Below are 22,872 nucleotides of genomic sequence, written 5' to 3' on the forward strand. Positions count from 1 at the left end.
CTTTGCATAAAATATTTCACTTGTGAAAAATAAAGAGTTGAAACATAAAAAACAAGCACATTCATGAAATTCTTGGGGTAAAATTCATTCCCAGCCGTCTCTTTTTCTCTGTTTAACGACTAAAACAGAACACCTGGACGGCTCTCAGCTGGAATTACAAATAGCTGTGTTTGGAGTGATCATCATCTCCTTTTATTATAAACACTCAGCTCAGAGTTCCCAGATATTTGAATATGGTCGCTGGCAAGTCAGCACCTGAACAATGTGCTGCAGATAAAATGATCTGCAGGCATTTGGAGTATATAAGACAAAGGAGTGAATGGATTTTAAAAAAGGTGATCACTGAATGCATTTATTGTGAAAAAAAATTATTCACATTCTGTTTCAGTGACTCTGTGAAGAGTTTTAACAATGTGACTTCAGGTTTGAACAATGCATGTTAGCAATAATAATAATAAAAAAGCTGGGATAAAAAAATGTTTTAGAAACTTTATTTTGACTTTATTTTATTAATAATGTTGTTGTAAGCATTCCTTGTCATTTCGGTCTTAATAATCAACACTAATATTAACAGTAAATATATTTTCTTTCAGAATTTACGTTTTGTCTTAGGCCTGTTCATTCATGACACCCACTTAAAAAAGTGCTGTTCAATCAATTCTTATGCGCAATTATTTTTAGTTACTACTGGGACATTTACATATATTTATTTTCCTATTTTTGTATTCACTTCTATAAAAAAAAAATAAAGAACAAGGTATAATTTCATGTACACATATATACAGCTGCATCATCTGCAAAGAAGTTGACCTTTTTTGCTTCATTGCGGTTATCGCCAAATCCATGCAATCACACATTGCATCAGTGACACATATCAGATCAGAATTGTGTCCACTCACTGTCTAGACCTCAGTTTTCCTCAGAAAGGAAGAGTTCAGCACGTAATCGTCCTCACAGCTCATCTGATAAACACAGCCTCTATTTCCTGTGAATTCGCTAAAATGAGATTTCGTCTCAGATAAGTTGGCCTGTCCGGTTTCTTCCTCTTTCTGAGGAAAGCGGCTGCTGGCTTCATGTGTGTGACACAACAGAGCGGCGGCGGCCTCAGGATGATGGTGGTTCACTGGGTGTTCGGTATAAGAAGACGGGAGGGAAACCAGTGGGAGCTCTGTGGTTACTGGACAATCAGAAATATACTCTGTGTCCAGTTCGAGGGCCGACAGTTTGATGATGAGGCGGCTGGTGGACAGCAGAGACGAGTCTTCGTGCAGGTCCTCTTCTGAGGAGTTCAGACCGACCACGATGAGACTCTTCTCTCCAAGTACGTCCGTCACCTGGAAGTCCTCCATATCCAGGATGTTCCTCTCTGCAGTTTTCTGTTGAGATCAGATCGGTTCACATCAGACAAATCAGGAGAATAGTGAAAATATAGCATAAATCACATTCACAACAATGAACAGTGAGCTACAATCAACTATTTTACATCCTTTTTTCAGAAAAACCTGGACTTTCAGAATCACCATGCTGTGGTGGTGTAGTATGAATATAGAAAAAGTCATATGACCAGATATAGAAAGGAAAATAAAAAGAGCATTTATTTCACACATATTTATGGAAACACAATGAAAAATATTATGATTTTTTTTCTAAATGTTATACAGCTGTTCTTTAAGGTCTTAAGGATAATAAGACAATAAATGAATAAATGTCTGTAGCTCATGTAAATGTCATGTTTCCTGCACTAAACACAGGTAAACATCTCAAGCACATTCACTGCTCTCAACTTGTGTTAAATGCACAAATGGCTGTTTATGCATTATTTATTAGGATTTACAGCTGATACCACCAATAGTAGTGATAATAGACAGTCACGGACCAATCATCATCATGTATACAGATGATCTTTGGCTGATAAAGTGACCGCACAAAGCTCTTATACTTGCTTTTAGCCCATCACGTGATGGAGAACGGCTCCTATTGGACACATTGATGGGCTCAATGGAATGATTTGGTTGTATTGGAAAAAAAAAGAATTACATTGCTAGATGCCTCTTAATTAAATGATTGATATGATGATAAAGTTGCCTGTTAACTGACCAGTGAATCTTGCTAACTAGCTTAGACACGGCAGAGCAGAAAGTAGACTTTTGTTCAGTTAACATTAATAGACTGGTGAGTGGAGGCCCTAGCAGTAGCTACCTCCTGTTGGGAAGAGATTTTCATTATTTTGCCCAACGAACAACTTAAAATTGTTGGTTGGGAAAAATAATCTTTTTCTCCTGATATGTAGCTTCATATCACCATGGAAGCTTCATATATAAACGGGGGACGCTGGAGGCGGGACACACACACAGCTCTGAGGTGGGCTAAACCAAGTCTCAGTAAGAGGGGGCGCAGACAACATCACTATGTTTTACTGCTAAATTGAGAAAATCTACCACATTGTTGTGTTTATAATACTTAACATTGATTATCAATAACTATGGTATTATATTTGGTGGGTTGCAACCCCCAATAAATTACACCTGCACTATGAAGTGTAGTGGTAGCAAATCATCTGATGTCAAAATCATGTCAGAGAAGAGATGAGAAGTTTTGTTTTGAAACAAAATGTTTGGTTTGGAAGAAGCTGACTCTTCAGAATGAAACAGATGACTTGTGTGAGTGTAAAGAAAATGTAAAACAGAAGCTGTCCAGTTTGAACCTGGTGGTTCTGGTCCATCAGCCACTGGCCTGTAGCACTGCCCCGCGGGCTGGAGATGGGCGGGAAGAAGTACCACTTATACCTGCAACAGTGTCAGAGATGAGTTTTAGTTTAACAGCTGGAGAAAGAAAGTCTATTTAATCTAATCCTACGAACCCCAAAAAGATTATAAAAAACTGTAAAAACAGTCATTATCATAACCGTAAAGTAAGAAGGGACAGTTTATCATTTTCACTTGATGTGATTTCAGGGGCCGCGCGCGTGTGTGTGTGTGTCTTTGTGTGTGTGTGTGTGTGTGTGTGTCTTCGTTTGTCTCTTTGTATATTTGTGTGTGTGTATGTGTCTCTTTGTATCTTTGTGTGTGTGTCTCTTTGTATCTTTGTGTGTGTGTCTCTTTGTATATCTGTGTGTGTGTGTGTGTGTGTGTGTATGTGTGTCTCTTTGTATCTTTGTGTGTGTGTGTGTGTGTGTGTGTGTGTATGTGTGTCTCTTTGTATCTTTGTGTGTGTGTCTCTTTGTATATTTGTGTGTGTGTGTGTGTGTGTGTGTGTCTCTTTGTATCTGTGTGTGTGTCTCTTTGTGTGTGTGTGTGTGTCTTTGTGTGTCTCTTTGTATGTGTGTGTGTCTTCGTGTGTCTCTTTGTATGTGTGTGTGTGTGTGTGTGTGTGTCTTCGTGTGTCTCTTTGTATATTTGTGTGTGTGTGTGTGTGTGTGTCTTCATGTGTCTCTTTGTATGTGTGTGTGTGTGTGTGTGTGTGTGTGTGTGTGTGTATGTGTGTGTGTGTCTCTCTCTTTGTATGTGTGTGTGTGTGTGTGTGTGTGTGTATGTGTGTGTGTGTCTCTCTCTTTGTATGTGTGTGTGTGTGTGTGTGTGTGTGTGTATGTGTGTGTGTGTCTCTCTCTTTGTATGTGTGTGTGTGTGTGTGTGGACTCACACAGTCCTGGCCAGCACGGAGGTGATGACCACGGTGGCGGCCAGCAGCAGTAGAGGCGTGGCTGCAGCCACGGCCGGCAGCTCGTCTGTCAGAAAATGAGAAAACATGAAGACACAGCGATCCTGTGACTCTGATGTGACCCAACGTTTTATTATCCATTTTATTTAAAAAAACAGTTGAGCTCACCGAAGTTCGTCCTCACGGGGATGATGTTTCTGGCGTCATCGTCAGCCAATAGGAGCAGAGAATATTCGGTGTCTGGTTTCAGCTTGTGGAAGGTGAGCTGCTGCTGGTCCGGCCACAGAGACAGAGCTGCAGCGGGAGAGAGACCAGTCAGCCTTTATTAATAGACAAGTCAATGTTTATTTATAGACAAGTCAATGTTTATTTATAGACAAGTCAGTGTTTATTAATAGACAAGTCAATGTTTATTAATAGACAAGTCAATGTTTATTAATAGACAAGTCAATGTTTATTCATAGAGCACATTTAAAAACAACCTCAGTTCACAAACGTACTGTACAATTATTAAAATACAATAAAACAGTGTGTGTGTCTTCTTTTGTTTGTGTGTTTGTGTGTGTATGTGTGTACGTGCCTTATTGTGTGTGTGTGTGTGTGTGCGTGTGTGTGTGTGTGTGTGTGTGTGTGTGTGTGTGAAACCAGAGTGTTTATGGAAATTTTGTCACATTTACAGACACATACACATTTTCTAGGTTCAAATTAATGAACAAACAGATTCACCTTGTGTTCCCTGACACACACACACACACACACACACACACACACACACACACACTGTGTGTTTTCTCTCTGTCAGCAGAGAACTCTTTGAACCTACTTCGTCTCTCGGAGTCTTTCCTCAGCATCACGCTGTATCTCTCCACTCTGATTGGTCCAGACTTCCTCTGCCACAGCCACGTCGCTGTCACTGTCGTCCTGGTTACGCCCACCACCTTCAGCTGTACCGCCTCCATCAGAGCTGGAAAAAAACACTCAAAATAAACACGTCCTGATGTCCCGTTTCTGTCCTAAAGAGACGAGTGGATGAGCCACTGATCCACATGTCCATGTTTAAATCTAAATGTTTTATATTTTCCTGTAGATTTGGATCTATGGACAAAGTATTCAGATTACTTTACTGCAGTAAAAGTACTAATACCACACTGTGAAATTACTCCACTACAGTAAAAGTCCTGCATTCAAAACTTACAGAAGTAAAAGTACAAAAGTATCAGCATCAAAATGTACTTAAAGTATCAAAAGTAAAAGTACTCGTTATGCAGGATGTGTTATATATTCTAAATATATTATTGGATTATTGTGATTATTATAAAGGATGCATTTATGTAAGCAGCGTTTTACTGTTGTCTCATTTTTACTACTTAATATACTTTTATGTGCTTTAATTTATAAGAATTACTTTAAATGCATCATGTTTTATGTTAAATTTCAACCTGAACAGTAACTAAAGCTGCCAGCTAAATGTCAGGTTGCATAAGTAGAAATACAAAAGTAAAGTACAGGTACCTCATGTATAGTACTGGTGTAAATGTACTTGGTTCCAGTGTGTGTTTACCTCCCTGCTGCAGAGCTGCAGGCAGCGACTGATCACATCCAAACTGATGCTGGTAGACAGGAAACACACTGATCAGGTAGGAGACGTCAGGGTCAACCTCTGGAGACACAGAGAGAGAGAGAGAGAGAGAGAGAGAGAGAGAGAGAGAGAGAGAGAGAGACAGAGACACAGAGAGAGACAGAGAGACAGAGAGAGAGAGAGACAGAGACACAGAGAGAGACAGAGAGACAGAGAGAGAGAGAGAGAGAGACAGAGACACAGAGAGAGACAGAGAGACAGAGAGAGAGAGAGAGAGAGAGATTGGCAATATATACATTGTTACGTCATGCCGATAAAGCCAATTGAATTGAATTGAGAGAGAGAGACACACACACACACACACACACACACACACAAAGAGACACACACACGCACAAAGACAGACAGGCTTTTATTTTTTTAAAATTTTGTTTTGAAGCTCTTTCAAAGTAAAAGCATGAAAGCATTTGATTCTCACCAGTGGTGGAAAGTAACTAAGTATATTTACTCAAGTACTGTTTATTATTAGGGCCTCGGGGCAATCTCCCCAGCACTGGTCCCTACAGCAATATCTGTAGGGACCAGTGCTGCACTACTGTTATACTGTGGATTTCTTCTTCTTCCTCTTCCGGACGCAATTTCGTCCCGCTACTAGTCCTACAACTTGAAGAGTTGCAGGACAAATTATATATCAAAATGTGCGGTTTGATCGGGATCGGTTTGCTATTACTTTTCTCTACAGAACATGAAAACTGCTCAAAATTTTGCATTGAAATGAATGGGACGGCCGACAAAAAATGAGCGAAAAAGAACAATAATTGGAGATTTTTAAACGTCTACTTCTCCGGCATAATTTCACCTAGAGACTCCATTTAAACTTTAAACAGTAGACACAAGTCTTGTGTATCGGTGTATTAATCCACGTTTCGATAGGTCATATAGTTTTTTATCAATCCCTGTTCAATGACCATGATCATTTTTGGAGAAATTCTGAGATTATAATGGGTGTGTATTGCACGGAATGTTCGTGTCAGAGTGTGTGACATCATCGCTCAGAGTGTAGAGGGAGAGAAGAAACTGTCAAAAAATAAATTTGAAAACTGCGCTACAGGCCGCAAATTCCACTCTACAGAAATAATTTATACATAGAAATGTAGGAAAAATTGTCTTCTCACTCACAATCCTCTGGTAAAGCTGTCAGAGTTATAGTTTGGGCGTACGACGCACAGATGCGCCATCAACACCACCAACAGCCTCATTGGCTCCCATATTAAAAACGCAGGGAGTTAATTGAAAAAGGGAAATGTAACTGTTTTTTTAGATCGCTGTAACACAGCTATTTTTTCATTTTTCTTAAAAAAAAAACATATGTAGACGTTCGGGAAGAACTCAGGACGCTCAAAGTGAAGTCGGATCAATGATAGGTATTATGGTTTTGCCAAAAATGCTTTCTGTTCGAGGCCAGAAATTTCACTCTGCCTCTGGCTGCTGTCACTCTTTCATTAACAGGTGGTATCAGTTATTTCTGTTGATTGCTTTGATCTTTGATGTGATTACAGTTACAGATACACACACACACATGCGCGCGCGTGCGTACACACACACACACACACACACACACACACACACACACACACACACACACACACACACACACACACGTAACTTTATGCGATTTTCGCTACACACACACACACACACACACACACATTTTGAGGTTAAAGGGCATAGTTTGAAATCTCTGAAGAGTCTCATCATAGTGTACACACACCGGCAGTAGCCCCCGTGGCCCTTTCAAAATTTCCCCAGAGGAAATTTTCTAGTAATTATAATTAGGGCCTCGGGGCAATCTCCCCAGCACTGGTCCCATACAGCAATAGCTGTAGGGACCAGTGCTGCACTACTGTTATACTGTGGATTTCTTCTTATTCCTCTTGCGGACGCAATTTCGTCCCGCTACTAGTCCTTAATTATATATCAAAACGTGCGGTTTGATCGGGATCGGTGTGCTATTACTTTTCTCTACGGAATACGAATTTTTCGCGACTTACGTCGCGAAAAATTGCCCAAAATTTTGCATTGAAATGAATGGGACGGCCGAAAGAAAATGAGCAAAAAAGGTTTTGGTTTTGCCAAAAATGCTTTCTGATCGAGGCCAGAAATTCCAGTCCAACTCTGGCTGCTGTCAGTTATTTCTGTTGATTGCCTTTGATCTTTGATGTTATTACAGTTACAGATACACACACACACACACACATGCGCGTAAGCGCTCACACTCCTCACACATGCATACACATGCTTCAAACATGCACGCGCACACACACACACACACACACACACACACACACACAGGTAACTTTATGTGATTTTAATTACACACACACACACACACACACACACACACACACACACACACACACAAACACACACACAGGTAACTTTATGTGATTTTAATTACACACAAACACACACACACACACACACACACACACACACAGGTAACTTTATGTGATTTTAATTACACACACACACACACACACACACACACACACACACACACACATTTGGAGGTAAAAGGGCATAGTTTGAAATCTCTGAAGAATCTCATCATAGTGTACACACACCGGCAGTAGCCCCCGTGGCCCTTTCAAAATTTCCCCAGAGGAAATTTTCTAGTTATTGTTATTATTATTATTATTTATTTTTTCTCAAAAAAGACACAACTAAAAAGGTGCTACATCATTGGTAATGTAATGTAATGTTATTACAAAATGTGTTAATTTTACAGTATTGGGTTTTATTACATCTTGATCAAGCTCTACTACATTTCCAGAGAATGCTGACCTCATCATCTGCTACACACCTTGTATGAGGGTGGAGGTGGTGAGGCGGTCCACGGTGGTCCAGCGGCTGATGGACGGACGAGTCTCAGAGCGCCAGCGGACAGCGAGATGACTGACAGGCGGGACAGAGGGCGGGGCTGCGGGGCTCTCCCATTGGACGAGAAGACCGTTCACAGACGGGAAAGAGCTGGAAACCCACAAGTGAGAGACTGACGGCAGAGCTGCAGAAACAACAGCTTCATAGTTTAGTTCCTGCTTAGTTCTCTACATGTTGATGTTTCCAGCCTCTCCTGTCCTCTCCTCTCCTCTCCTCTCTGTGTAAACAGCCTCTCCTGTCCTCTCCTCTCTGCTCTGTGTAAACAGCCTCTCCTGTCCTCTCCTCTTTGCTCTGTGTAAACAGCCTCTCCTGTCCTCTCCCCTCTGCTCTGTGTAAACAGCCTCTCCTGTCCTCTCCCCTCAGCTCTGTGTAAACAGCCTCTCCTGTCCTCTCCTCTCAGCTCTGTGTAAACAGCCTCTCCTGTCCTCTCCTCTCAGCTCTGTGTAAACAGCCTCTCCTGTCCTCTCCTCTCAGCTCTGTGTAAACAGATTCTCAGCAGAATCAATCATGTCTTCAGTGTCTCTGAGGAGAATTTAATGTTTTTAACAGGATCTGGTTTATTTTAAATGACACATGGAGAATAAAGAGATTCTGACACTAATATCAACATTTAACACAAGTTCTGGTCACTTTTTATAACAGAAATATTTGTAAACTATGATCCGTTCAAGGACTGTGAGAACATAATGTGCAATAAGTCTTATCTGAACATCATGTCACAAGCTGCTGCTGCTTCCTTTTCTGATAAAACACACTCAGGATGTTGCATCATCTGATAGAGAATGTTTGAAACTTCAAGGCTGATAATCACGATTGGCAATCTAACAGAAAACCATGTGAATAATTCCGTGTAACTCACCGTTGTGTTTGTGAGTGTCGATGCTGAGTCGTGCTGCGGGTCCGTAGCCGGCCGTGTTGAAGGCTCGCACCGTGACGCTGCAGTTCCCCTCCTCCACCACCAGGAGCGCCATCACCTCTGTGACGTTCTGAAGGATTTTGTGCTGCAGCTTCTCGTAGATCACCTGGTAGCCGAGGACACGAGCTCTGCCGTCACAGAGGTCAAGATCCTGCAGAGACAGATTCATTCTGAGACCTTTGACTTTGGAAGAAAATACACACACGTTTTAGTTTTCAAATTTTAATTAGTTTAAGTTTGTGTGTTGGTGTTTTTCAGTATCTCCGCTGGCTTCATGTAAATAAATGTCCTTTGTCTGTTGGACAGAATCTGGAGAAAGATTCAGATTGGAGAAGATCTGAAGAGTTTCTCAGAAATTTTTGATTTTTTCTCATGAAAAATTGTAAATGTGTGAGTTTATTCTTGTAAATGTGTGATTTGTTTCTCAAAAAACTTGTGAGCTTTTTTCTTGTAAATTTGTGATTTTTTTGGGGGAGGGGGGGGATAAATTTGTGATTTTTTTCTTGTAAATTTGTGAGTTTTTTCTAGTCAATTTGTGAGTTCTTTTCTTGTGAATTTGTGAGGGTTTTTTTTGTGAATATGAGAGTTTTTTCTTGTTAATAGGCAATAGCAATAGGCTTTTCCTTTTCTCTTTTTTTCCTGAACAAAGTGCAATGTATGTGTGCAGTGTTCACAATCACTTGCAGCTTTGCCATGTGTCTCTGTTTGCAGTCCTGTTTACAGTCCCTTACCTTGTGATTTGTGTGTGTGGTGTCCTTTTTTTGTTTGTTTGGTTGATGGGTGCATGCCTTGTTTGGTTATTTATTTAATATTTATCTCTTTTGCACTGACGGGAGAGCTGTGCCTCAATTTTGCTGTTCTAACGTATTTTTTAATAAAATGACAATAAAGACTCTAAATCTAAATCTGACTCTTAATGTTAGGGGTCATGCTGTTCAAGTTTTCAAAGGCTATTTTTTCTTTAGTTTTATTCTATTTTGTAAACATAAGGGTTGTCAAAAAATAGCTTTTGTCACAGTTTTTGTTTGAAATTCACACCGATGCGAAGAACATGCAGAACTTTAGACTGGAGTCTGTTCTCCGAGACCAAACACAGCCAAAGCTTCAAGAGATGAATGTTTGTTTCTTGGGTAACACTTAATTATTTCAACATTCGTGGGAACTCTGTTTTTGTAATGACGTTGCTTGTTGATTTTTTGAAGATAACAGACTTATTTTGCACATGGTGGAAAAGGGGAACTATTTTATAGTTCCCTATAAAAAATAATTTCCAATGTACCTTCCACATGAGATGAAGCAGAAAAGATCCATCAGAGTCTGTTTTCTCCACTCTGTAACAAACCTCTGGGGGCTCGGAAGGAACTGGCACAAAATTAGAAAAAAAAACACAAAATTAAGACTTATTTATTTTTGTGCATTCAGTCCCCAGCTCTTCTAAGTTTGATGTAAACTTTTACCTCTGTCCAGCGTCCTCGCACTGACGTCCTCGCTCCAGTTGCTCCAGATGCCGGACCGCCTTCTGCACGCCACAGCAGCTCTGTAGACGGTAAACGCCAGGAGGTCCTTGATCGTGAAGGTCAGGGTCTGATCTCGGTGTGCAGGGACAGAACCTGGAGCCTGGGAAAAAAAAAAACAGACAGCAAAGAGTGCATGAAAACTAAGTTTATGTGTGCCAACTGGAGCATCTATAACATTAGCGATCAATGAATCGCTATGCAAAAGCCTGTTTTGATAATGGACGCTTTTATTTTGAAAGGACGAAAAGAGACTTCCTGCTGATTGTTAAATTAACTCAAGTGAGAATAATTGTAAAGAAAACGTCAAGGAGTTGAATGTTTTACGTTTTAGCCCCCGAAGAGGCATGAGGTTAGTTCATATTTAAATGTGTTTTGTGTTTAAATACGTTTTGGATCAAATTAAACTCAGTAATTCATGCTAGCAAGGTTTGATAGTTTTGCTCGAATTTATACTCTTGTATTTCTGTGTGTTTTATAATTGTTATTGACATACGGCCACAGAACTGAACGCTCGGCTGTGTTTCGCAGTCATAGATAAGATTCAAATAAAAAAATACACAGATTGATTAAAAATTCCACGTGAAATTCTTAACGACCAATAATCGATAAATTATTCCCATCCCCACCTAAAACTATGGAAAACCCTCTCTCTCACTCACTTAGTGTTGTCCTTTACATGAAATCGAGCTCTAATTTACAACTCTGCTCTGCAAAACAACTGTTATGTTCTCCTAAGGTGCGTTTCCATTATAGTCGAATGCCTAATGGAAAATGGAGTGCACTTATATAGCGCTTTTATCCAAAGCGATTTACACTACACACTACGCTCATTCACCCATTCACACACATTCATACTGGTGGCCGAGGCTACCAGGGCACACTGGTGCCACCTGCCACCATTGGGAAGTCATTCACACACCTTGCTCAAGGACACTTCAACATGTAGGCTGCCATGGTCAGGGATCGAACAACCAACCCTCTGATCGGTAGGCAACTGCTCTGCCAACTGAGCCACAGGAATGAGGTGGGTCTTGTGAAGGAAATCTGGGTTTTCCTGCATGGTGGGACATGAGGTAGGCGGCGACCTACTTGATATTCAAGACACAAGGCATTGTGGGAACTGACTCTGTGAACTTAACAATGATAACACCATGAGAGAGGGGAACATGTAGACCAGTGGGCTCTGTCCTGATGTGATGTATAGGGCAGGAAGATAGGGCCGCATTGAGGCTAACTGAAGAATCAATGCTGGGAACTGCAACAGTTATAAGTCGAGCGGTGTACGGGACTTTGTTGTATTGTGAAAGAGTCATTCGTGATTTTGCGGTGGATGGAATACGAATGTACTAATAAATTGTGCTGAACAGAGTATTGAGTGCTTTGTTCTTGGCCAGCTCACCCACTAACTTAGTGCAATTGACCAGAATTGCCACGACAGTCTCCCTCGCTGAAGAGCTGTTACTTTGAATGTGAACCACCCCTAGCAGCCGTTTGACTGGCCGTGTTTTGGCCCTGTAGAAGAGCAGGGCCGTTTTTCTCCCCTGAATAAAAGCCTGGTTGCTGATTTGATAGAACGCTAAACAGGATGATGTGACTTGTTCTCTCTCCCTTTCATTCCACACAAATTGGTGAAACTCCTCCCCTCAGGAAGGCGCTACAGAGCTCTGTTCGCCAAAACCACCAGATTTAAGCACAGTTTCTTTCACCAGGCTGTCGCTCTGATGAGAGTAACCCTCAGCACCACTATGCCTGTAAAAAGACACTTTATAACTATTTAATTCTACCATTGCACTACCTCTACATGTTTTTACCAAGCTGACTGTGTACATTTTTTGTCCAATGTCTTTTTTGCTATTTTTAATCTTTTGTGTTTTGTACGAGAACAAGCAAACAGGAGTCAAATTCCTAGTGTGTGCAAACGTACCAGTCCAATAAACATGATTCTGATTCTGTAAACTCAAAGAGTTTCGTTCCATTGATTGGACTCTAAGTTTGCAAACTCCTGACTCCTAATTGGTTCTCTCCCAGTTTGGAGGAGTACTGAGACGAAACCTACAAGTACATTAAAGTTTCTAAATAGTACTCAGCTTAGACAGGCACGTTTTCGAGACGTGTGTGTATTCTTGTGCTAACAGCGTTGTGGGGACTCAAATTCGTAACACACATTGTGGGGACTCATTGCATCTTGGGACAAGTTGATCCCCACACATTAGAGACTGTCCTCCCCTTAACCCTCCTGTTGTCCTCGGGTCAAGGAAGGAAGAAGAGGGAAGGACGCAAAGGGAAGTAAAAAAGGATGGAGGAAAGAAGGAAGGAAAGAAAGAAGGATGGAGGAAGGAAGGAAAGAAGATAGGAGGAAAAGGAGAAAGAATGGAAAGGAGAGAGAGAAAGGAAGGCGGATGGAGGAAAGAACGGGGAGGAGGAGAAGAAAGGAAGGAAAAAATAGAGGAAGGAGGGAGAAAAGGAGGGAGGCAGGAAGGAAAGAGGGCAGAAAGGAAGGAGGAAGGAAGGAAAGAAAGAAAGAAAGAAAGAAAGAAAGAAAGAAAGAAAGAAAGAAAGAAAGAAAGAAAGAAAGAAAGAAAGAAAGAAAGAAAGGAGGGAAGGAAAGGGGGGGCGAGGGAAGGGAAGAAGGAAGGAAGGAGGAAAGGAGAGGAAATCAGGAGGAAGAAAAGAAGAGAGAAAGGAAAGGAGATAGCGGAAGGAGGAAAGAAAAGAAGGGAAGGAGGGAGGAAAGGAAGGAAAGAAAGAAAGGAGGGGCGAGGGAAGGAAAGAAGGAAGGAGGATAGAGGAGGGAGGAAAGAAGGAAGGAAGGAAGGAGGAAAGAAGAGAGGAAGACAGGAGGAGGGAGGAAAGAAGGAATAGTCAAAACAGATTGGGTCAATTTGACCCGGAAGGACGACAGGAGGGTTAAGAACGACCCCATGGGTGGTTTAAACAGCAGCTTATTACGACGCATATTTAGGTTTGTGGTTAGTGGCGCCCTCTACTGGCCGTAATTATGAAGGACGCCAAGGTGAAATTGATGTAATGGAGTGTTAAAGTGTAAAAATGTTCTATTTTAACCATCTTTTTCTAAGCCTACCTATGTGTTCTTTTCCCTCTAACCTTAACCAAGTAGTTTTGTTGCCTAAATGTAACTGTTGCAGAAACTGCACAATCCTTTTTGCCCCTTTGTTTTATGTTTTATAAAACATAACTTTTTTGGAATTGGTGTTGTGAAAAGAATAGTATTTAACTAAATAATGGGTGTTTGTATGACGCTAACCTGGGTCCATATGTGAGTGCTGTCGGCTCTGTAGCGAAGCCGACAGTCGCCGTTACTGCTGCTTCTCCAAGACACGATGACAGAGTCCTCAGTTGAGCCGAGGACACTTAACACAGGCTGAGAGGGTTTGACTGAGGACAGGAGACAAGGAGACAGTCATTGTTGGGAGAAAATATAAAACAATGTATGCATTTAATCCAATACAGTGTTGATAAGGACAAAAAGCAGCAATGGTCACTTGTGTTGAGCTAAATGTGTGTGTGTTACAAGTTAGAGCTGTAACCTGAGACGCAATGAGCAATCACTGTAATGACCAGACTAAAGACAGTAATGTCAGAGTAAAGCAGGGTAAAACCTTGATATGTGTTAAAAACCTTGTTAAAGGGTGTTTATGAAGGTTATACTGATTAAAAGTATGGTTATTTAAAAAAAAAAAAGAAAAGGAACTGATCTCTCTGATCCAAAAATATTGGTAACAAAACACAGGAAGTCTTAGTGCCCAAATAAGGTAACGTGGAAGGTAAAATGCTGACATCAGTAGAAATTGGAGCCTGGCACCAGAAACAAACAGGCCTTTGGAAAGTACCTGGAAAATCACCACCAGTAAAAACACAATGAGAGTATAAACATCAGCTAACTAGCCCACAAGATACACCATTATTTACAAAGGTGAGAGGCGGTCCTTTTTAGGTGAAATGAGAGAACGAGAAAATGAAGGCTGTACGGTTTAAAAGATGAAGTCTTAACACTGTATCTTCAGTCTCCTGTGGTTCCAACCAAGGAACTCATTGATTTTGATCTCTTGACCTCCACAAGAATAAAACTCTGACCGACTCTCCTGCAACTTTTTGCCTCATTCATCATTTTGAGTCTTAGTGTTTGTGAAGATTTTGGCAGGCTAGGGGGCCCTTAGCCTGACTCATCTGGCCCAGGTGCTTTGAAGCTGCCTAATTTGCCAAAACATCTAATTTCAAAGAGTTTTCTTGCCTCTGTATGATGGAAAAAACACAAGTTAGCACCAGAGGAAGACGACAGTTATTTGGTATCATAGATATATCTGGGCCACTGACTTGCATCATAAAGAAAAACGGTGTGCGGCTGGGACCAGGTCTCTCCACCCATCATGTAGTTCTTGATCCTGGCTGTGATGTTGAGGACGGCCGCCGAGACGAAGATTCCCTGACAGGACAAGATTTTACTGTCGCTGAGGAAGAAAAAGAAAGAAAAGGAGAGAAATCAATACAGAGACAAAGACTAGAGGATAGTTTTTTGGGGGGGGGGGTTTGATCTTAACTGCTAAACATTGGATTTATATGTAATCCCTCATTTACATTTCAACAAAACCCAACAAACAAATTAAAAAACATCTGTTTTCATCCCATTAAGGGTCATTGCAACGTTTGATACAGTCATTGTGTAATGCTGTGTACAGTTAATTTTAAGAAGTCCATAAACTGTTTATAAAAGTTTCTTATAATTGCTGATTTATGGCTCATAATCTAACAGTAAATGTGTTTATGACTATGAATTTATAGTCTCAGGCCATAATGTGTTACCAATGTTACAATTGCACTATTTATTTTTATTAGTGATGTTTGTATGACATTGTTTCACAATTTTATTAATAATAAAGAGCTGTCATAAAGTGTGTTTTTTTGTCCCTTACAGCTAAAACTTTATTTACATGTTATCAACCTTGGGGACATGTAAAACATATAAATAACTGATAATATAACAATAGTTTAATGCCGTATACAGTGAAATTCAAGAAGTCTATAAGCTGTTTAAAATGTTTGTCATTGTTGATTTATGGCTCATAATCTAACAATAAATGTTTTTATGACTATGAATTTATAGCCTCAAACAGGCCATTTCAGGTCAACATCCAGGTAAATTATATACTGTAAAAGGCAAAATATGTAACCAATGTTAAAATTGCACTATTTCTTTTTATTAGTGATGTTTGTAGGACATTGTTTTCACCATTTTATTACTTATAAAGAGCTGTCATAAAGTGTGTTTTTGTGCCTTTCTGCTAGAACATTGGATTAATACGTAAATCTTTATTTACATGTTATCAACTTTGGCAACATGTAAAACTATAAATGGCTGATAATATAATAATTGTGTACTGCTGTATACAATGAAACTTAAGAAGTGTATAAATTGTTTAAAAAGTTTCTTATAAGTGCTGATTTATGGCTCATAATCTAACAGTAAATGTGTTTATGACTTGAATTTATAGCCTCAAACAGGCCATTTCAGGTCAACATCCAGGTAAATTATATACTGTAAAAGGCAAAATATGTAACCAATGTTACAATTTATTTTTCCTTATGTAATTAGTGATGTTTGTACGACACTGTTTTCACAATTTTCTTACTTACTTTCTTAAAGAACTGTCTCAAAGTCTGTTAGGACTAAATAATTGAATTTATATGTAATTCTTTATTTACATGTTATCAACCTTGGCGACATGTTTGTGCTGATTAATGTCTTATAATCAAACAGCAAATGTGTTAATGAGACTTTTTATTATTACATAATAGACTTTTAAGAGCCTTTTCACCTTTAAACTAATGCTTATTACAAGGATATTAACAGAAAAGTGTTACCTACATATTTTAACACTTAATTCCAACACTTTTCCAAATTCACTTCAACAGACTGGCTTCTCTGCATGCCAGAAAGTGAAATGGCTCTTAATGCTGGACTAGAATAATGTAGATTTATATACAGAGCAGGCTTCTGGAGTGTAACCTCTCCAATGTATCTCAGTATGGTGTCCTTGGTGGCTGTTTCACCTGCTGAAGATGAGGGAGGCGTCTGACTGTTTTACCTGCTGAAGATGAGGGAGGCGTCTGACTGAGTGCGGCTGTCTGAGTCCTGACTCCACCCACACGTCACCGACTTGTGTGACCTGAGTGACTGGTAGCTGCAGGACATGTTCAGCGTCTCTGCAGGAAGACAGCAGAATGAGCATTCAGTGAACAGGAAACAGCTCTGGTTCCTGCAGGCAGCATGCACGCTCCCTCAAAACTACTTCTGCAACATCTGTGGCGTTGTGTTGAGACAAATCTGCACATTTCAGAGCCGGCTGTTACTGTGACGAGCCCAAAACACTAGGGGTGCACCGATCGATCGGCCGATTCTTTTACGTCAAACCGATCTTATCTAGCATCTCATCTACCTCGATAATAACCCCCACCGGCCAAGCAGTGCTCCCCACTTTGTTGCTAAATTTAGCAACTTTTCAGACCCCCTTAGTTAGTAGTAACTATTTTTTCAAGAAAGCGACTGGAGACAAATCCAGCGACTCCTTCTTACTCTTCTGAACGAGCCGCTAATGAGCCGGAGGCCGGCTCGTTAAGAAGAGCCGCTGTTAGCGGCAGTTAGCTACAGTTAGCTCTGTAGCAGTACAGTGTGTATGTGCTAACAGGCTAACAGTTAGCTCTGTAGCAGTACAGTGTGTATGTGCTAACAGGCTAACAGTTAGCTCTGTAGCAGTACAGTGTGTATGTGCTAACAGGCTAACAGTTAGCTCTGTAGCAGTACAGTGTGTATGTGCTAACAGGCTAACAGTTAGCTCTGTAGCAGTACAGTGTGTATGTGCTGCTGCTGCTGCAGGTGTTTACTTAGCGACCTCTGTTTACAACAAGCACCAGACACAGTTAGCAACGCTGGTTAATTCACCATCACTATGTTTATGATCAGCAGAGACTCTGTGCATAATTAGCCATGCTGCTTTCAGCTGCTGACGTTGTGCACAGTTAGCGACGGTGAAAACCAAACGTCACCTCCAGAGTCTCTCTGGGGGCTAACTAACTAGTCCCGCCGTGGAAAACCCTCTCCGTTTGTTTCTTCTTCTACAGTTTGTTTCTTCTTCTACAGTTTGTTTCTTCTTCTACAGTTTGTTTCTTCTTCTACAGTTTGGCATCTAGCCACCACACTGTATCATCAAATGCTACGCTGCCCCCGTGTGGAAGGCACCAGTAATACAACTTTTTTTTCTTCCGGATATGATGAACTATTCGATTTTTTATGATTTAATGACTATTTGAATATTTGAAAATCGATGCCCTCCCTAGTTGTCTGTTTGTTGTACAGAACAAAAACCACTTTATTTATGGCTGCAGTTCTTTTGTTAGTTTGTCCTGTAAATTGTTGCTATTTATTTTAAGTTCAATATTTTATTAACTACCTCAGACGTTGTGATTTCCTTTATTTGTTAAAGAAAAATACTGCTGTGTTATTGTTTTTCAATATAATAAGATTCAAACATTGAAGGTGTATGCTGTGAGTTATAAAAAAATCGGTATCGGCCAAAATCGGAATTGGCAGGTCAGACTTTTTAAAAATCGGTGATCGGCCAGAAAATTGCAATCGGTGCACCGCTAGAAAACACACCTGCTGTAATCAGGATCACCTGTCAAGTGGATCGGTTATCTCAGTGCTCATTAACAGGGAGTTCAAACACATTTGTGCACAATTTAAAGAGCATCCGCACATTTAAATCTGTGCAAAAATCTTTGCAATTATATCTGCTATTCTTTGTTTTTTAGTTATTAGAACCATTTATATTTAGATATTTGGATTTTAAATATAAAGCTTTAAGAAAACAGTTCAGAAGTAGTGACAAAGTCACATAAATGTGCCCTGATTTCTTTAAATATTATCATAAAGCAAACTCAACCAGAACAACTGATGTGCATATTATTCATTAATACAGCTACCCAGGACAAGTATATCTGAGTTTTCATATTATAAAAAAAACCTGATAGAAGGTAAATTAAAGCATATATGGATACAAAAATAGAGGGAAATGCTAAATATCAAGGCTTCTGACTGTCTGTGGGAAAAGAAGGATTCAGAACTTTTACTCAAGTGAAAGTAATTTAACCACAGAGTGAAAAAACTCCACGACAAGTAACATCATGCATTAAAACCCTCCTTAAGTTACAATTAGTCAGTATTTTATTTCTTCTATTCTGTGGCTCTTTGTAGTTCATTTTATGTCTCTTTGTAGGTTTTTTTTGTGTCTTTGTAGTTTTTGTGTGTGTTTTTGTAAAATTTTCTGTTTCTTTTTTGCGTCTCTTTGGTAATTATGCGTCTCTTTGTAGTTTTTTGTGTTTCTTTTTTGTGTCTCTTTGTGGTAATTTCATGTTTCTTTGTAGTTTTGTGTCCCTTTGTGTTCATTTGTGTCTCTGTAGTTTTTTGTGTCTTGTGTAGTTAATTTGTATCTCTTTGTAGCATTTGTGTGTCTCTTTGTAGTATTTTTGTGTATCTTTGTAGTTTTTTGTGTCTCTTTGTAGTTAATTTGTATCTCTTTGTAGTATTTTTGTGTCTCTTTGTAGTTTTTGTGTCTCTTTGTAGTATTTTTGTGTCTCTTTGTAGTTTTTTGTGTATCTTTGTAGTATTTTTGTGTCTCTTTGTAGTTAATTTGTATCTCTTTGTAGTATTTTTGTGTCTCTTTGTAGTTTTTTGTGTGTCTTTGTAGTTAATTTGTATCTCTTTGTAGTATTTTTGTGTATCTTTGTAGTATTTTGTGTATCTTTGTAGTTTTTGTGTCTCTGTAGTTTTTTGTGTCTCTTTGTAGTTAATTTGTATCTCTTTGTAGTATTTTTGTGTCTCTTTGTAGTATTTTTGTGTATCTTTGTAGTTTTTTGTGTCTCTTTGTAGTATTTTTGTGTCTCTTTGTAGTATTTTTGTGTCTCTTTGTAGTATTTTTGTGTATCTTTGTAGTTTTTTGTGTCTCTTTGTAGTACTTTTGTGTATCTTTGTAGTTTTTTGTGTCTCTTTGTAGTATTTTTGTGTCTCTTTGTAGTATTTTGTGTCTCTTTGTAGTATTTTTGTGTATCTTTGTAGTTTTTTGTGTCTCTTTGTAGTATTTTTGTGTCTCTTTGTAGTATTTTTGTGTCTCTTTGTAGTTTTTTGTGTCTCTTTGTAGTTAATTTGTATCTCTTTGTAGTATTTTTGTGTCTCTTTGTAGTATTTTGTGTTTCTTTTTTGTGTCTCTTTGTAGTATTTTTGTGTCTCTTTGTAGTATTTTGTGTTTCTTTTTTGTGTCTCTTTGTAGTATTTTTGTGTCTCTGTAGTTTTTTGTGTATCTTTGTAGTTTTTTGTGTCTCTTTGTAGTTAATTTGTATCTCTTTGTAGTACTTTTGTGTATCTTTGTAGTTTTTTGTGTCTCTTTGTAGTTAATTTGTATCTCTTTGTAGTACTTTTGTGTATCTTTGTAGTTTTTTGTGTCTCTTTGTAGTTAATTTGTATCTCTTTGTAGTATTTTTGTGTCTCTTTGTAGTATTTTTGTGTCTCTTTGTAGTATTTTTGTGTCTCTTTGTAGTTAATTTGTATCTCTTCTTGTGTCTATTTAGTTTTTTTGTGTTTCTCTTTGTAGTTATTTGTGTAGTGGAGTAGAAGAATTAAGCTGCATCAAATGGAAATACTCTTACAAATTTGCGTATGTGTGTGTGTGCGTGTGTGTGTGTGTGTGTGTGTGTGTGTGTGTACTCTGTATAGACTGTGGAGGGGGGGGCCTGCAGTCTCTGGGGTGGGTGACGCACGCTCGCTGGTCGTCCTCACACCGCTTCAGATCAGAATCTCTCACGGTCACTTCTGATACACAAACACAGAAAACAAGCCGACGATCACTCACATAAACAACAAACCAACATTATTAAACACACAGAAACACTAACAATGATCATGTGAAGTGTAAATGCATCATCCAAGAGTCTTTATTTTAAGATCTAGAGCCAAAGAAACTAATAAAACCAGTGGAATTTCATCCTAAAGGTGGATTCATCCCAGCTGCAGATTTGAGCACTTTGACAAGTGTTTCTATGTGTTTCTATGTGTTTCTAAGTGTTTCTAAGTGTTTCTATGTGTTTCTAAGTGTTTCTAAGTGTTTCTAAGTGTTTCTAAGTGTTTCTAAGTGTTTCTAAGTGTTTCTAAGTGTTTCTAAGTGTTTCTATGTGTTTCTATGTGTTTCTATGTGTTTCTATGTGTTTCTAAGTGTTTCTAAGTGTTTCTAAGTGTTTCTAAGTGTTTCTATGTGTTTCTATGTGTTTCTATGTGTTTCTAAGTGTTTCTATGTGTTTCTATGTGTTTCTAAGTGTTTCTATGTGTTTCTATGTGTTTCTAAGTGTTTCTATGTGTTTCTATGTGTTTCTATGTGTTTCTATGTGTTTCTAAGTGTTTCTATGTGTTTCTATGTGTTTCTATGTGTTTCTAAGTGTTTCTAAGTGTTTCTAAGTGTTTCTATGTGTTTCTAAGTGTTTCTATGTGTTTCTATGTGTTTCTAAGTGTTTCTAAGTGTTTCTATGTGTTTCTATGTGTTTCTATGTGTTTCTAAGTGTTTCTAAGTGTTTCTAAGTGTTTCTATGTGTTTCTATGTGTTTCTAAGTGTTTCTAAGTGTTTCTAAGTGTTTCTATGTGTTTCTAAGTGTTTCTATGTGTTTCTATGTGTTTCTATGTGTTTCTATGATGCAGAAGATTAAGTTCAAAGCGGGGACGCCCAGAGTAGGACGAGTAAAACCAGAAAAAAGCTCTAACACTTCCTCCCAGGCCCTCCCATGTTTCATTTAGTCTTGTAGCACATACAATTCACTTTTTAAAAATCTTTTGAGCATTCAGTGGTGGAAAGTAACTAAGTACATTTACTCAAGTACTGTACTTCAGTACAATTTTGATGAAGATGTACTTTACTTGGGTATTCCCATGTTATGTAACTTTATACTTCTACTTCACTACATTTTGAGGGTAGATATTGTACTTTTTACTCCACTACATTTAGCAGACAGCTTTAGTTACTTTTCAGGTCGAGATTTAACATAAAAAACAACAATTTAAAGTGATTTGACATTTGTTGAAATTAAACCTCATAACAGTAAGTTAAGAAGATAAAATGAATCCTGCCTGAGAAAATTAAAATGCTGCTTACATAAATGCATCAATAATATTTATAAAACAATCTGAGTGGGGCCATGCTGCATAACAAGCACTTTTGATACTTTGAGTACATTTTCTGATACTTTTGTACTTTTACTTCAGTGACTTTTGAATGCAGGACTTTTACTTGCAGTAGAGTCATTTCACAGTGTGTATTAGTACTTTTACTGTAGTGAAGGATCTGGATACTTTTTCCACCACTGTGTGCATGAGCTAAATATATATACATATATATATATACATACAGTACAGGCCAAAAGTTTGGACACACACCTTCTCATTCAATGCGTTTTTCTTTATTTTCATGACTATTTACATTGTAGATTTATTTCACACTTTTTTGTTAAGTACATAATTCCACATGTGTTCATTCATAGTTTTGATGAATTTACAATGTAAATAGTCATGAAAATAAAGGAAACACATTGAATGAGAAGGCGTGTCCAAACTTTTGGCCTGTACTGTATTTATATATATTATTTTTAGGACTTTGAAGTCTCTGTAAACACTGTGAAAGGGGACATTGTACACAGTGAGGACTTTTTAACTCTCAGTGTATTTTCCTGGTTACGCCTTCATCTGTGGACAATCTCAACAATCTAAAGTTAAACTGGACCTGTTTGGAAGCCCCATTTAACTCACTCCAATCTTCTTTTTTGCCCCCAACTATTTGTAGAAAAGGCGAAGCACATGGTTGAACACTTGATAGTGTCGTCTCATGGTTGGATCCACTCACCATGGCAACACACACAGAGGCCCAGCAGCGTCCACACAGCCACCTGCAGCTCAGCAGACCAGACGTCCATCTCTACCGGAGGAGAGTCGCTCACAGTGAGAAGATCGGCTCGCTGTCAGCGCCACAACCATCTCCTCCACACCTGCCGGTCTCCGTGGGAACCGGCTGAACAGGACAAGAGATTCTGAACGTGTGATGTGTGAAAGAGGAAGTCAGCACATGACTGCTGATCGCTGATCTGAGCGCAGGAAGTTGCTCCATTCCCCCACACCCAGCACACTGTGTGTGTGTGTGTGTGTGTGTGTGTGTGTG

The 22,872-nt window shown here is 39.1% G+C and overlaps 1 protein-coding gene across 1 annotated transcript; it reads right to left on the reverse strand.

The window, feature by feature from the left end:
- Positions 1 to 2: 2 nt before the first annotated feature.
- On the reverse strand, positions 3 to 22,722 carry LOC131967770 (interleukin-6 receptor subunit beta). Its single transcript, XM_059328713.1, has 15 exons — positions 22,561 to 22,722; positions 20,385 to 20,489; positions 16,714 to 16,831; positions 14,945 to 15,078; positions 13,875 to 14,005; positions 10,550 to 10,709; positions 10,372 to 10,454; positions 9,036 to 9,243; positions 8,100 to 8,300; positions 5,219 to 5,317; positions 4,481 to 4,621; positions 3,826 to 3,951; positions 3,640 to 3,724; positions 2,705 to 2,786; positions 3 to 1,376 (listed from the first exon to the last, which is right to left on the reverse strand). The coding sequence occupies exons 1-15, from the start codon at positions 22,628 to 22,630 to the stop codon at positions 903 to 905; spliced, it is 2,217 nt and encodes a 738-aa protein (XP_059184696.1). The 5' UTR covers positions 22,631 to 22,722; the 3' UTR covers positions 3 to 902.
- Positions 22,723 to 22,872: the final 150 nt, after the last annotated feature.

The sequence above is a fragment of the Centropristis striata genome, unplaced genomic scaffold (assembly GCF_030273125.1).
Source record: "Centropristis striata isolate RG_2023a ecotype Rhode Island unplaced genomic scaffold, C.striata_1.0 Scaffold_26, whole genome shotgun sequence".
Classification (NCBI taxonomy): Eukaryota; Metazoa; Chordata; class Actinopteri; order Perciformes; family Serranidae; genus Centropristis; species Centropristis striata.

What these genes read in the sequence shown, in the direction of transcription:
- LOC131967770 (XM_059328713.1), bottom strand. Translation starts at nt 22,630, where the DNA reads ATGGACGTCTGGTCTGCTGAGCTGCAGGTGGCTGTGTGGACGCTGCTG. An exon ending in CCTCTGTGTGTGTTGCCATG is followed by an intron (nt 20,490 to 22,560) that starts GTGAGTGGATCC and finishes TTTGTGTATCAG; the next exon opens with AAGTGACCGTGAGAGATTCT. An exon ending in CACCTCCACCCTCATACAAG is followed by an intron (nt 5,318 to 8,099) that starts GTGTGTAGCAGA and finishes CTGTGTCTCCAG; the next exon opens with AGGTTGACCCTGACGTCTCC.